Source organism: Netta rufina, assembly GCF_964035555.1.
Source record: "Netta rufina genome assembly, chromosome: 24".
Classification (NCBI taxonomy): domain Eukaryota; kingdom Metazoa; phylum Chordata; class Aves; order Anseriformes; family Anatidae; genus Netta; species Netta rufina.
The window spans coordinates 890,767-905,310 of record NC_140148.1 but is presented as its reverse complement, the minus strand read 5'-3'; the positions used below and the strand labels follow the sequence as shown (position 1 = coordinate 905,310).

General features: G+C 49.5%; 1 protein-coding gene across 2 annotated transcripts in view; it reads right to left on the bottom strand.

Annotated features, from left to right (window-relative positions):
• MLLT6 (MLLT6, PHD finger containing) overlaps positions 1-11,940 on the bottom strand; it is a gene marked incomplete at its 5' end in the record, with an annotated part of 44,685 nt that extends 32,745 nt beyond the window's left edge. For both annotated transcript variants that reach the window (XM_084301275.1, XM_084301276.1), the window contains 6 exons: positions 158-251; positions 961-1,064; positions 1,530-1,639; positions 3,214-3,268; positions 8,280-8,359; positions 11,832-11,940. In XM_084301275.1, coding sequence (XP_084157401.1) covers positions 158-251; positions 961-1,064; positions 1,530-1,639; positions 3,214-3,268; positions 8,280-8,359; positions 11,832-11,940 — 552 coding nt within the window. The remainder of the gene's footprint in view (positions 1-157; positions 252-960; positions 1,065-1,529; positions 1,640-3,213; positions 3,269-8,279; positions 8,360-11,831) is intronic.
• Between the last annotated feature and the right edge of the window lie 2,604 nt (positions 11,941-14,544).

The window sequence follows — 14,544 nt, the reverse complement described above, 5'->3', positions numbered from 1 at the left end:
ATTCCTAAGTGACTCTGTCTGAATGGCTGAAAAGAGAAGCATCCTGCAGACCTTGTTTATGTATTCCTGGCATTTCTTACTGCTCAGAGCACAGATACAATCTAGAATGAAGACAATGCCTTAAAATAAAATCCATTGAAGGGATGAAGAAACTCACCATTTTATTGAAGTGGTACTTGCAGTAGCCACAATATTTGACATTGTCGACTTCTAGGACTTCCTCTTCACATAAGAGGCCAGCCATCTGGGCACTGAAATACATGAAATCAAGAGGAGGATAATGCCAACTGTACAGACATAAAACGTATCCCATCAACAAGCAAAACACAGTTCAAGATATCCAGGCAAGGTCTTGAAGTCTCCTGTCCTGCTTGGCAAATAGCTTTCAAAGACCCTGAAAGGAGTTCAGACTATTTACGATTCATATTAAGATCTTTAAAATTGTCAGTACTTTCCTACCAAATTGTTTTGCAATTTTTGTCTTTCTTAAGGCCTGGGCAATCAGTAACAATCCCAACAAAACACGTATCATGAACAAGGAATCCACGTAAAGCTGGGAATCCCCATGTTCTACTGACAGGCAGTGTTGTTTTCAGGCTGCAGGGTACACGAGGATATCAGCCCTTAAAATCACATCATCTAGATGATACTTTTGTATGTGCTGCGCCGAAAAGGAACATTCCTGGGTTGTGACTCATCTCTTCTCTTCTTGAATTCCTCACAGTCCTAGGGAAATCCCCAGACTTCATTCTCACCAGGGAAGGCTTGCTGGTGAAACCTCAGCCTTCCCGCGGAAGTTCCCCGCACAAATTGAGCAAGGATGAGATACCCCTTGCCTAAAATAAAAGCAGTATGATTTGCCCAAAACCCCATGCCACCTGTTTGGTGCAGCCTCAAAAACAAATAGCAGCAAAACCAGTAGCTGGGGCTGTTCCTGGGGTGATACTGCGGGGAACTCACCAGGTGACATGGAAAGCTTGCCGGCAGCCGTGCCGATTACAGGCCATGCACGCTCCAGAGGCTGCTTTGCTCTCCCTGCCCTGCTCTTCACAGATGTAGCAGGTCTGCAAAAAAAGAAAAAAAAAAAAAAAAAGGTCACTCATAGAGGTAGACTATTTCACTCTCATTCTTCTCCAGGAGGCAAAGCCTTCAAGAACTCATAACTTGTGTCCAGTCATCTCCTTCCTACGACAGCAGTTCTGGGTTATTTCTCGGTGGCATGCACAAAACTTATGCATCTTTTTTTTCTCCCAAATAACAAATGGGTCTGATCAAAATATGGATTAACCAACATGCATCTCCAAGGAGTGGCAGGGTTGCTCAGGTTGTCAAGTTAAGGGAGAGGAAAACAGAACATCAAAAGTTATTCGCAAGAAAATTTACATTTACATTGTTAGTTATTTTTAAAGGGATCTAAGTACCTGGAAATTAAAATAAATTGGACAGGAGACATGGAGGACACAGACAACCACAGAAAAGCAAGACAGGGCAAGTACATTTGGGGCAGCAGGAGAAAGAGGAGGCCTTACCTTGTTGAAGCGGTCGTGGGGTACATACTGCAGGACAATTGGCTCCATGGTGAGCACATTGGCAAACTGCACCTCTGGGATGTACAGAGCACAGACAACGTGGGCCCACCCTGGAGAAGCAAACAAGACAGAGAGCAGAGATTCACACGGGGCAATCCAGCGGAGTCTTATACTCAGACAAGGCTGCAGACAAGCATGGGAGGGAAAGAAGGAGGAGGGTACAGGAAGGAAGCCAACTTAAGTTAGATGCTAGATTTGAAATACTGCTTGTTGTAACTTGGTTAGGAATCAAATCCTTTGTGGGAGAAAGATAGACAGATACCACCTCCAGATGAAATAAGAAAGCAGAGATTTCCTTGGGAAAATAAATGTACAGCACTCATTGCCCTTAAAAACATTCCCTCAGGACTTAGGACCCAGAGCTGAAGACCTAGCCAAACCCAGAAAAGCATCCAAACAGTAAATGATGCTGATGGGACAAGTTTGACGTGTAGTCCCATGCCAGTGGAAACAAAGCTCCCTTTATTGGCTGTTATCAATGGTTAAAGAAGGCTCTTTTTCAGCAAGCCAAGTTAGATTAAAATCTAAATCCACCGAGACACTTCCCAAATCAAATGTGTAAATCGAAATACCATCTGATCAGGACAGAACTGAGAAAGCTTGAAGGTCAGGAGCCTATGGGGGACGATCCATACTGGTATGCCTACTGCACAGGAAAGATTTAGCTAGAATTAGGATGGACTCAGTTGGGCAGGCAGAACCAAGCTCCATGAATATGGAATCATACAGCACTGTAAGTACTCGGGCTATATAATTCTGTATAGTGGCATGTTTATAACACTTCTTGTGCCTGTCTACAGGGACCTGACCAAACCACATAATAACATGTTTGGAAGAAGATGCTATGTAGTTATAAAACAATCCCCCAACATGGTACTTTTACTACCGCACTAAGGCTCTCAGTATTTATGATAGCCCTAATGGACACTTTTACGAAATATCCTCGACTTAGGGCTTCTGCTCTAAATATGGGATCTATTATAATAAAGACCCCCTTGCCTAATTTAGCTCTTAGTGTATTAAGGTAAGTGGCAGGTAGGTAGAGAGGCCTTTCTGAAAAATAAGAAGATTTTGAGGAAAAACAAGTTTGATCCATACAGCCAGCAGCATCAATAGCTGCTAGCTCTGACAACTGAAATCAGACTCCACAGTACTTCACGGTACCAGAGGCTGACAAGCATCAATGATGCACAAGTAAGTCCCACAGAGAGAAACACCTTTGCTGTGTCCTGGTCCCCTACTCTTGGATGGGGACTCAAGGCTGAGGCTCCATTAACCTGAGGATCACATCACTGAGGCAAATAACTCAGCAACTTCCATTTTTCCATAAACAGTGATGTATCATGCACTAATTCCTGCAGGGTTAACCTCAAGAAACAGCACATTTCACGGGCTGTGCTCCAATACCAGCCAGGGGCCAGTCAGATTTCCCCCCAGGGAAAGGTCTTCTCACCATGGTGATTTCAGAAGGTGAAGTTTTGTAAGAAAAGGCAGAGTGTTTTCATTCCTCTGAAGCCGCCAGCCTTCCCTTTCTGGTGACATAGGCTCGGAAAAAAAAAAATGCACCTGGGACAGCTGCCGGGAGGCACTGCAAGACATACCGGCTCCACGCAGAAGTACTTACCTCCGTTGTCGGTCCGTTTCAGGGCTCCATCTTTGTGGGGACACAGTTCACATCTCTTGAAATTAAGCAGAAACAACAAGTTTAATCTAACTCCCAGGGGCACGGGGCCAGAAAAGAGATGATTAATTTAAAACACGCTTATAAAAGATGGGGCTGCTTTCAAAGAGAGGAAGTGGAAGAAGGGCTGAAAGCGGTTTGGGTACAAAAAGACTGTGACACAGCTCGATATCGTCCTGTGTGACGAGGATGTATTTAAAGCCTCAGCCCAAGAGCCACAGGGCTGCAGGCGAACCTTGACTTTCACAGGGCTTTTAAAAAAGAAGTTTTAGCCCTTGCGGTTGTGAAGTAAAACTGAAAACCGTGACTCAGAGAGCAAAAGGCAAATAAAGAAAAGCCATTATCTATCTTTGCCCCTTTCCTTCCTTCTCTCTTCCTCTTGCGATATTTTTTCCAGCCTATCTCATGAATGCTGAGTGAGGCAGTTGTGACATTTTCACCAGTGGGGTGCAGGGGCCATGATGAGCCTGGTCCCAATGCCTGGGGCCAGCAGGTGGACACCCAGCTTCCCCAACCCCAGCCCTGAGTTGGAATAGGGAGAGAGTGAGGGGAGCATTGGTGCTGGAGGGTCCCTGACACATGGGAGGGTGCAGGGAGCTCCCTCAGCCCTGACATGGTGGGTGGGAGGGCACAGGCCCTGCACCACGACAGGCTGTGAGGGATAGCAATGGCTCCACGCCTCACTCCATGCTTTTGGGACAACTATGAGGGAGAAATTACCGATTTCTCCACCCAGGGGTGGCTGGAGGTGAGGGGAGATGCCCCCTCATGCTATGTCTGCAGGACACCGAGGTCTCCAATGCTAGCAGCAGCCCAAACCCACTGAAGGGCTCTCCTCAGGGCTATGGCAGAACAGCCTCACCCCACCCCATGCACACCCAACAAGGGGGACAGAGAGATGCTGGCAGGGCACGATGGCAAGAGCCAGATAAGCCCAGCGCCGCAGCCCTCAGTGCCATTCCTACCTCAGAGCAGGTGGCGATGCCTGCGCTCCATTTCCCCCCTCACCACTGCGGTCCTGCCTGCCCGTCATCGCCTCCATGCCGGGCCATCGCCACGTGCAGCTCTCCCTGGGCCATAAAGCCCTGTTGAAGCCCTGAGGTGGTTTCAGATCACGTTGCCACACACGAGGGACGCTCTCGCAGCCCCAAGGGCTCCTCCCAGGAAATGGTCATTGTTTTCTCGTGACATCAGCCAGGGAACATTTCTATGCGTTTATTGTTTTGTTTGACTTTTCTGCGCCTGCTTAGAAAGCCTGAAAACCTGTGACATGCAGCCCTTTTCCTTCCCCAGCGGAAATGTCTGATTTGTGAAAAAACAAAAAAAAAAAAGAAAAAAAAAAAAAAAAAAAACCACCAACAAAAAAGCTGTTTTTCTGTGAAAAATGTGCTTCATCAGAAAGTTTTGAAATGAGCTGCCTGGTATCGAAGCGAGACGGCAGCTGTACTGGTATGAGTGTGTGGGATATGCTTGCTGCCGCTGCTCCGCTACAGCCACCCAGCTCTGGCAAGCCCCATGTGTGATGGGGCAGGTGCTCCGTGCCACAACAGGCACCCGTGTACTGAGCAATAACTGGCCTCCAGCAAAAACATCTGCTGCTGAGTTGTCCCCGAGGACCTTCCACAAAGGTGGTCGTCCTCAAGGAAACTCAATGTTTCCTCTGCTGTCATTTCACCTCTTGACACAGTAAATATGATCACAAAGGGCAGCAGGGAGGCTCAGTCCAGTTCTCAGACGTTTTTGTGGTGTCAAGTGTCTGGGGATGCCAAATAGGTACCTTTGGCAAACACAAAATTCCTGTGATAATATATAAACGAGATGAGAGGACAAAAAAACAGTGCCATTGGCAGCACATCTCACTTTTCCTGCAACTTTGCTTGAAATATGTCTGGCCACAGGAGTTGATTCACTTTGCTCCTCGTTTGGGTCCAGACAGGCAGGGCACTGGTGAGCAGCTCTCACAATTACCACAGAAAGCCAAGACAGAGAAAGAACTGGGTTAACTGAGACACTGTAATAAGAAATTTGCACTTGAAAAGGCCCCTCCGCTCTCCCCTCCACCCCTCAGATCAAAGCAGCTCTCCCACCACGCGATTAGCAAAGCTCTGATTGTAACAAGAGGGGTTAACAGCTCCATCGGCCCCACACAAGACTTTTAATAGCCCTGCCTCTAAATGACAGCTAAAGCCTTCACATGATCCCTCACATGAGTGCCCTCTGGCCATTGCAGCTCACCGGGCTTCCTAGACAATTTGATTACAAAGTGGATGGGCTTTCAGTTGCTTACTGTAAGCACAATAGTGTCCACAGCATCCTTTAGGGACCTGCGCATCTGAGGAGAGGTTATGAGCAGGGATTAGTGGTACCTCTTCCTTTCACTCAACCTGCATAGGCCGAGGAAGTCTCCAGCGTTTTTATTTCAACTCTGGGAAAAGAACAGAGCTGGCTGATTAAAACCAGGTTGTGATGGTGAAGGTTAGAGTTTCTGACCCCCTAGGGCTTCTAACTCAGGGACAGAGCACCAAGCCATTAGACCTGACAACCCAAGCCAGGGCTCCTGAGCTCTCCTTCCAAAACTGAAGAGATGGAGTCTCTCTAAAAGACAGACACAGAAATTGGGATGTTTTAGAGTACTCTCTAAAGAGAGCAACGATCTTTGTGCCTTCATACCTCATTTTCAAAGTAAAAGTATCAACATTTAGCCAATAAATACGCTTGTTATGGACCAAGCTTGTAAACTGCTTTAAGATTCTTCTATGAAGGCAGATGTGGGAAGACAAACACTGCTGTTTTGCAAAGGAGTTTGCTACACAGTCATTGTGAAAGAAATACGAATATCAATTCATCCTGCTGTTGACAGTGTATTTTGCGCTCACATAGCAGCATCTCTCATTCAAGACCCTCAAGGCAGTGTCTGCAGGCTGATAACGCTGCTTTTACAGCTAGAGAAAGCCAGACGCAGAGAGGTGCAATGAAACCCCTGGGCAGTGAAGAGCCAACACCTTCCAGCCTCACTGGACCACGGAGCACAGATTCAAACAGCGTGTTAGCAGCAGAGCCATGCACAGACCTGACTCATTTCCCTTACTCTGATCATGCTGTTCCCTACATCAAAGAAGTAGATTCTTTTTATGTATTTACCCATTTGCGTGTCTGTTGCTATGACTGCTGGCGTTTAACTGAAAAGGTGAAGGATTTAGATAGGAAATCATCCCCAGCTCTGCTTAGGAAGGAAGATTATCACTGTTCAGTTATTATACTAGCAGGGCTGAATGCCACGGACTGAATGGCATGACTGAAGCCCACCACGCATTGTCTAACAGATTTCACTGAGGGCAAGTTAAATAAAGAACCACCTGCAGAGGTATTGTTTTCTTGATACCTTGGAGGCAGTTTGAAGTGTCTAAAGCACCAGAGAAAAGTTAGGATCCTTGTGATGAGCACAGGTGAGAAGGACTTGTGTGTACATGCACTACTACAGCTTACACTGAGTTGTAGCTAACACCGAAGAGCTTCTCTCTGCCTGCACGGCTGGGAGACAGGGGGGAAGGAGGCTCATGAAATCCAAATTCCTTTCTTTACTATGAAACTATCTGCAGGATGTAAAAGCACTCAAAGACACATTTGATCTTCTTTACTGCAGTGCGCATAAAAGCAGCATCTTACAAAGGCAAAAGAGCTCAGGTCTGAAAGTCTGGTCTTGTTTACACTCCCACTTCCAATGAGGAATGAGTTAATGCAATGTATAAAGCATGGTACAGATACCTAATTCCCCCATTCACTCATCTTTGCCAAGTTCTTCGCCCATCTGCAAAACAGATTAAACTTTTGTAGTGCAGCAAGCAGAGAGCCCAGCTGAGATGGAGCACGCTATTTGCTCCGTTCTGCACAGATCTGCGTATTCAGAGGTCACCTACAGCAGCTTCACTAGGTGTGTACTTTAGAAAAAAAATGGCTAAACCAGTTCAGAAGGCAGTGCAGATATTAATAAATGTTGTTTGTGCTGGATGAGGCATTCCATATGTGAAAAAGCCAAAGTTTAATCCACATTGATTTTTTTTTAAGGAAGTGAAGGGAGGAAACGGTCTCAGATTTATTGCATGGCAAAAGCAGCATCTCTGGCATAACTAACATGGTAAAGATCTATACCCGGGCCCCCCAGCAGCTGATTGGTGTAGCTGAATCTGATAAGGGTTCACATGGGAAGTTGCAGAGTAGCTGGTGTGCTATAAACTCACAGGCTAGTTTACTGCACAAATAACTTTGCCACATAGATGGGCCTAAGAGGCAGTCCTGGCCTGATTGTTTCCACTTTCCTGCCTCACCGGGAAATGCCAGAATTAATTAAGAACATTCGCAAAGTGTTCCATACTGCTAAATTGCTACTGAGACAGAAACTAAAACCTGATCCAGCTTCCTGTCATTTTCTCTGCTATTGAGCAAACTCAGAAGACTTTATGCAGGAGACTGTTGCTGCAAATAAGATATGAATGCCAACTCATCCTGTCTGTCGGTACGACAACATACGCTGTACAGCAGCATCTCAGGTGCTAACAACTTTCCTCCACTCCAAAACTTTCTGAGGAGTTGTATAGAAAAAACTGCAGGGAAGCCACCTTCTAGAGGAATGTCATTCTTTTTTAGGAGATTGAGGTCCCTAGATGCAAAAATTTCATCACTGATAACTTGCTTAAAAGTACCTTTGGCGGCGTTTTCATCAAAATGGCTAAGAAGGCTTTATAAAGCTGTTTGACATAATTATTTCTATTGTAGAAACAAGAAACGAGGGAAAAGATTTTAGAAGAGAATTAGTTTCTCAGATAGGTGAGGGGTGAACGCCTTGTCCAAAGTTACACCGCAGGCTATAGGCAGAGCTGGGACTGCAACCACAGCAGTACCGAATGCCAGGCTCCGTCACTTTTGTCTGTGGCCCATGCTGCTTCCAGCAGAGGTGTGAAGGGCTCTGCACCAATTCGTTCCGTGTAAGTACAAGTGTGCTCTGTACTCACCACCCTGGCGGCTCTCTCTTGAGATTCACATTTCCGACAGAACCACGGTCCGGTAGGAACCTGGACAATTCCATAACAAGCTGAAAGAAAAGCAGAGAGAGTTCATTTGACTGTCTTTAAACTGGCTGTTAATTTCTCAGCTGCGTATAAAAGTTTGCCAAAGCTGTTATTAGTCAGATTGGTAACAAAAACAAAAATTACATCTGAGCAGCATTTTATTCCCCTTTCCAGTTTCCACACCCTGCAACAGCGGACAGCCCTTTGCAAGAGATCCAGTGTGATACATTTATTCAAGCTTATTTATACGCTCACACCCAGTATAAAATATCCTTATAAAAATATGTCCTAAGTGGGAACGCAGCACTTCATAAACCAGGTCCAATTCTGGCCTAGTGATCACAACCAAGGTAATTTCTTACCCCTTAACTTCCAAAATGTCACTAGTGATTTAATATAAAATTATGAAATAGGTGGCTATTAAGCATCTTAACGATAATTAAGACTAAGATAAAATCTCAGTATCATAAAGGAAGTAATCTCAGTGTGAGTTCACACAGATATCAAGAAAAAAAAAAAACATTTACCCTGCACGCTCCCAACTTGTAAGTCATGTGCAGCAGCCTTTTGCAGCATGCTTCCAACATCACTGAATTCAAGTTTTTTAGGACTAGCCCCAGAAACAGGTTCCGCACTGATACAAGACTCCAGCTGACAACCCAACAAAATTGTTTTTATCCAGCTACACCAGGCATCCCTCTTGCTTTCTATACCCTACTGATTGTCTCGGGGTCTCCCTGGGCAAGCTGCAGCTCCCATTCCTTTGAAATTCATTCCCTTCTCTGATGGCGCAATGTTTCCTGAAGACCATTCACCTTCTTTGCTGACCTTCTCCCTCTCACCATTCAGGGGATGGTCTTTGTTGAGTCCTTGAGGAAGCTTTTCTGACCCTGAAAGGGCTTTTGGCCACCACACATGTAGGTTTAAAGCAAGAGGCTGGCAAAGATAGGGGTAAGAAATAAGGCTATTTGTGCCCAGGTGAGGGTATAGGAGTCTCCTAGGAAAGAAGAAATTATATTTTCCTTATTCCACCTTCAAATGTGAGCTGACGGTTGGAATGGAATCCCAGTCACTCGAGACATCTGAAACTAGGTTGGACAAAGCATCTGAAAATATCCTGCTGGATGCAATCCTGTGATGTCCCCTGGGAAAAGGACCAGACATGATGCGCAATAGGTTTTCTCCATCTCTCTAACGTCTTTTATGCTATTTTAGCCAGGAAAACATGATTGTGGAGTTAAACTGAAAGAAGTGACTGCAAGATGAGCCAAGGCAGATACACAAGAAAATAGAAACTACATGAAAGCAATGACAGAGGAGCCTGCCTTGGGTCCATCTTTAGCAATGGGCTTAGGGCCAAAAGCAAGCACTCAGCTGGAGCCAGTGCAAGCTTCTGTGCCCACTGCTTCAAAGAGAAAGACAACAAGGAAGAAAACAAGGAAAAATGCAGAACATAAATAGGGTAGAGTTTAAAATATTATTTCTAAATGTTCTTCGCTATCTTATTAGAGGCTTCGTTTCCAATCAGATGTTTTTGTCAAGGAAATGGTACTATTTTTATTTTTTTTCTAAAATCTGCTTTAATGTGTAGCTATAACATAAGCTTAAAATAAACAGAGGGTTCTTTACTGGGCTGTACAATCATTTCAAAAGGCAACTTTGGTTTTGCAGATATTCAAGCAGTACAAAGAGATACCAAACCTAGTGTGTGGTTGTAGGGAATGAGACTAGAAGGCCCAGCTGAGCCTCTGCAGTGGTTTGCTGCCGTGTAGTGACTAAAAGCCCACCAAAACACCACGCGGCTACTAGGTTTGTGAGCGGGCTTTAAAAAGGGGACTGAAGGTATTCTGAACACCCACTACACACTGCTACACTCCTTATGAATTCCTGCATCCTGACGGACTCCTACAAGCCCTAAACACACAGTTGTGCCTTCCGAACACCCCAGCAGTGCCCTCTCCTAACGCCTCCCAACCCTCCCAACGCCGCCCACCCGCTTGGCTGCCTCGCAGCGAGCGCATCCATCTCCGTAACCGTGCGGGCCCACGAGCAGGCACACTACAAGAATAAACGGACTGCAGATTTGAGACTGCTCTAGCCAGCAAACAGACGTGTTGATGTTACTCTTGGAGGTGAGCACGAGGATGCCAGTGCCCTTAATCTCCCTCCACAAATTGCTATGCAGAGGCACGTTCTCTAGCAGGTGGCTTGACAAGTCTTGGGAAGAACGCAAGAGTTACAGCACCAAAATTAAAACAAGCGAGCATCCTTACAGAGAGACCCTACACGCTGCCAGTCACACGGAGGCAACCTGGCGGGGCTGTTTTAGGGCAGGAGACACCCAGGCACTGACTGAACGGAGAGAAATCCCCCGCCAGCTTCGCTTCCTCTTTTCACCTCCCCTTCAGTCACCTGGTTGCAAGCGAGCTCTCGCAGAAGATGTGAGCGCAGACACATCAAACGTAGGAAAAGCAGAAGAAAGCTCAACCTACAGACCCAGAGACCTGGCCTGACAGGCGGGGAGAGGCAGCGCAGGACAGGTTCCCGGCCGGAGACAGGAGCGCGCAGCAAGACACCGAGGGAGAGCCTGCCCAGGAAGAGGCTGGAGATACGCTGGGAGATGGATGGGATAATAATAGATGGGAAAACAGACATGCCAGATGAGCCCAGAAACCTCCGTGTTCCTCCAAACAAACCAACCAGCAGCATCACCCTACCTCGCTGCCGCCTTTAAACGGCAGCAACCACGCACCCGTCCCGGCGTCGGTGCCGAGGACAAACTTTCCGGCCCGGTAGCGTGTGCGAGGGGCGTGCTCCGAGTCATTTAAAATGCAAATGGCCCTTATCGCGGGGAGGGGAAGGGCCGGCTCCCTCCCTGCCCTTGGGGGCGGCAGCTCCCGGCCCGAGGCCGCCCCCGGGGGGTTACCCGGGGCCACGGGCGGCCGCGGGCCGAGCCCGGGCACGGGGCGGCGGAGGGGGGGGGTGGGGGGCTCGGGGCTCTGCCCACTGCTCCCCCCCGGAGCCCGGCACCAGCCCCGGGCACCGGGCAGATTCCCCCTCCTCTCCCCCCAGCCCCCCCCCACGGAAGGAAGCGACCGCCGGTCGCTGCCGGTGCCCCCGGTAAGGGGCAGCGCCCCGAGCCCCGGCCCGTGGGTGCCCCCCCGGGAGCAGCTGACGGCCACCTCCGGTCCCCTCCGGTCCCCTCCGCTCCCCCCGTGTCCCCCCCCACAGCTCCTCCGCGGCGGCAGGCCGGCGGCGACACCGTTATTTGGAACAATGGGGATAAAACAAAGCCCCCCCCACCCCCCCCTTCACCGCTCCGCCGGCCTCCCCCGCCGCTCCCGGGGCGCACGGCGGGGGGAAGGCGGCGGCGGCCCCGGCCCCGGCCCCGCTTTGCTCCGCGGCCCGGGGCTGGCGGCGGGGCCGGGCCGTGCCGTGCCGAGCCGTGCCGTGCCGAGCCGTGCCGGGCAGAGCCGTGCCGGGCCGGGCTCTTACCTTGGTGCACCGCCACATTGCAGCCGTGTCCATCGCAGTACACCAGCGGGTTCTCCGCCCAGCCCCGCTCATCAGAACAGACACAGCAGCCTCCCACCATCTCCTTCATACTTCCATGAGGGTTTCCTTCCCCCCCTCCTCCCGCTACGCACACACTCCTCCTCCCTCCTCCTCCTCCTCCTCCTCCTCCTCCTCCTCCTCCTCCTCCTCCTCCTCCTCCTCCTCCTCCTCCACCTCCTCCTCCTCCTCGCTCCCCCCCTCCCCGCCCGCAGCCTGCCTTTCACACGGCCGCCCCCCGAGGGGCTGGGGGTGCCCGTCCCCCCCCCCCGGTAGCGGCGCGGAGCCGGGAGGCGCTCGGGGGTTTGGTGGGGGGGGGGGGGGGGGACACCCGGGGGCGGCGCGCCCCCGCCCCGCGCCCCGCACGCTCGCCCCGTGCCCGGGCACCCGCCCCCGCGCGCCCCCGCCCCGCCGCCCCCCCCCGGGCCATGATGGCCGCGATCCCAGCGGGGCCCCCCCCCCGGAGCCTCGCCCTGCGGCGGGGGGCTGCTGGGGGGCTGCTGGGGGGGGTCGTGCTTTGCTTTGGGGTTGGGTTCTTGTGGTTGTTGTTGTTGGAACCCCCCCCTCCGGCCGCTTGATGCTGCTTTCTTTATGGTTTTGTTGTCTGTGTGCACCCCCCCCCCATCCCCCCCCAACCCTTCCCGAGCGGAGCGCGCAGGGCTCCGAGCGCGCACCCGGGTGTGCGAAGCGCTGGGTGCGCGCCCGAGCAGCCCCCACGGATCGCTCCCGAGCGATGAGTTGCGACCGTTCCCCAAATCCTATTATCTCCGCAATTCCTCTTTGACAGATTGGGGTTCCGCGAGCGCCACCGCCTGTCCCGCTCTCGGAGGCTCCTGCTGGAGGAGTTTTTAACCCGTTGGCACCTGTTTTGTGGAGATATCTTCCCAAGGAAGGGGAAAAATGGCCCCTTGGGGGGTTACGTCCAGCAGGAGAAACGTCAAAAATCCCATACAAACCAGTTAAAACAAATAATCCTAGAGCATAGGGAGCAGGGCTCATGGGACTGCAGCTGGGGGTCTCCACGCGGTATCTTGGCACACCACCCATAAGAGACAGGGAGAAACAAGGAAAGCCTGAGCACAGAGCACATAAATAAATAAGTCTTAGAGAAGAGACCCAAGGAATTCGTGTAACTTGTCCGTACAGCTCCAGCAGGGCCAGCTGCACCTGGAAGCACTTGCCAGGGGACACAGAGCAGCAGAGAGGGAAGAGCCCAGGTCTCACCGTCTCTCACATAGGTCCATCCCCAGCAGATCATGCGGTCCTAAAGAAAAAAAAATAGGAAAAGCAGCAGCAAACAACTTTTCACCTGCAGTGTGATAAAGAAAAAGCCGTCCTCTTGTTGCTGCACTGCACGGCTCCGTTACAGCAGTGCTTTTGCAACAGGTCGGGCTGCTGGAGGAATGGTACACAGGAACCCCAGTACAAAGGTGCACTTAAACGTGCCCAATTTGCACTTCTGCTGTTCAGTTCTGCTCCTGTAAATCCTTGCTGTTATAAACAGAAGTGTTATGAATTAGACACAAAGAAGAGAGCAGTATATCTTGCTTAGGAAATGCATGGGATTCATGGAAACATTCAACTACACAAAAGCTTTTTTTTTCCTTGTTTTCTGATGGGTTGTGAGCACTGAAGGGAGATGGTTGTGATTGTGGGAAAAAAAGAAAAATAAATAAATAAATAAAAATTCAAAAGCCATTCCTGCTGAGTCCAGGAGCAGGCACTTAAAAAGTGTTTTCAGATGCTGGCACACGTGGGAGTGGCTGGGAGGTCCTATCTCTGCTCAGAAGTCTTCAAAACGATCAATGTTCCTGCAGGACTGTGCCCTACCTGGAACACAACATCAGCAGTTCCACTCGCCATCCTACAAGCACACCGCTGCAGCGGCTCCACGAGAACTGTTCCTGATTTACAGTAACTTAAACAAGAGCAGAAACGGCGTCAATATCTCCTAGACTGGTGACCTTCCTCTTCTTGCTCCAAGTTTTTCCCTTGCGTTGGGTAGGCTTTGAGAGGTCAGCATATCCTGTCATAGAGTTTCTTTATAAAAAAATCTTCTCATCAGAGAGCGGAGAGGAAACCCATTCCAACAGCCCTCATAATCACCAGTTTAGCATCCTTTATATTGCACCTGTTCAAGCGTTACATCAAGGGGCTGGAAGGCAGACGGCTCCCTGAGAAGCTGCCTGCTGGGTTGCTGTCTTCCTTTTATTACATTCCTTTGAGAGTCACAGGGGCAGACAATACGTTCACCACATTGCTGGAAATTCACTGAGCCTTAGCTCACTTTTCTGGGAGGGTTTCCCCTCCTCTCCCCCTCTTTTTTTCTTTTATCTATTGTGTTATGAACTTGTTTAAAAGAAAGGGGGGAAAATCTGGCTGGTTGCCTTTGTAACCTGGAGGAGATCCTTGTGGTTTAAGGTTGTCTTAGACTACAGGACAAAACGCTAAACATCCGCCAGCCCCTGACGGTCTTGGTTCCAGTTGGCCATGCTCACAGACACTTGGACTTGAACTGCAAATTTGCCTTTAGGGGATTAAGTTCCAATTTACATAACTAATCCCTGCGGTGAGGAAAGGCGAGGCCAGAAAGGAAAGGGCACGACTGTGCCTTGAGAAAAAATTGGGGAAAAGTTACGGCTGTGAAAACCGAGAC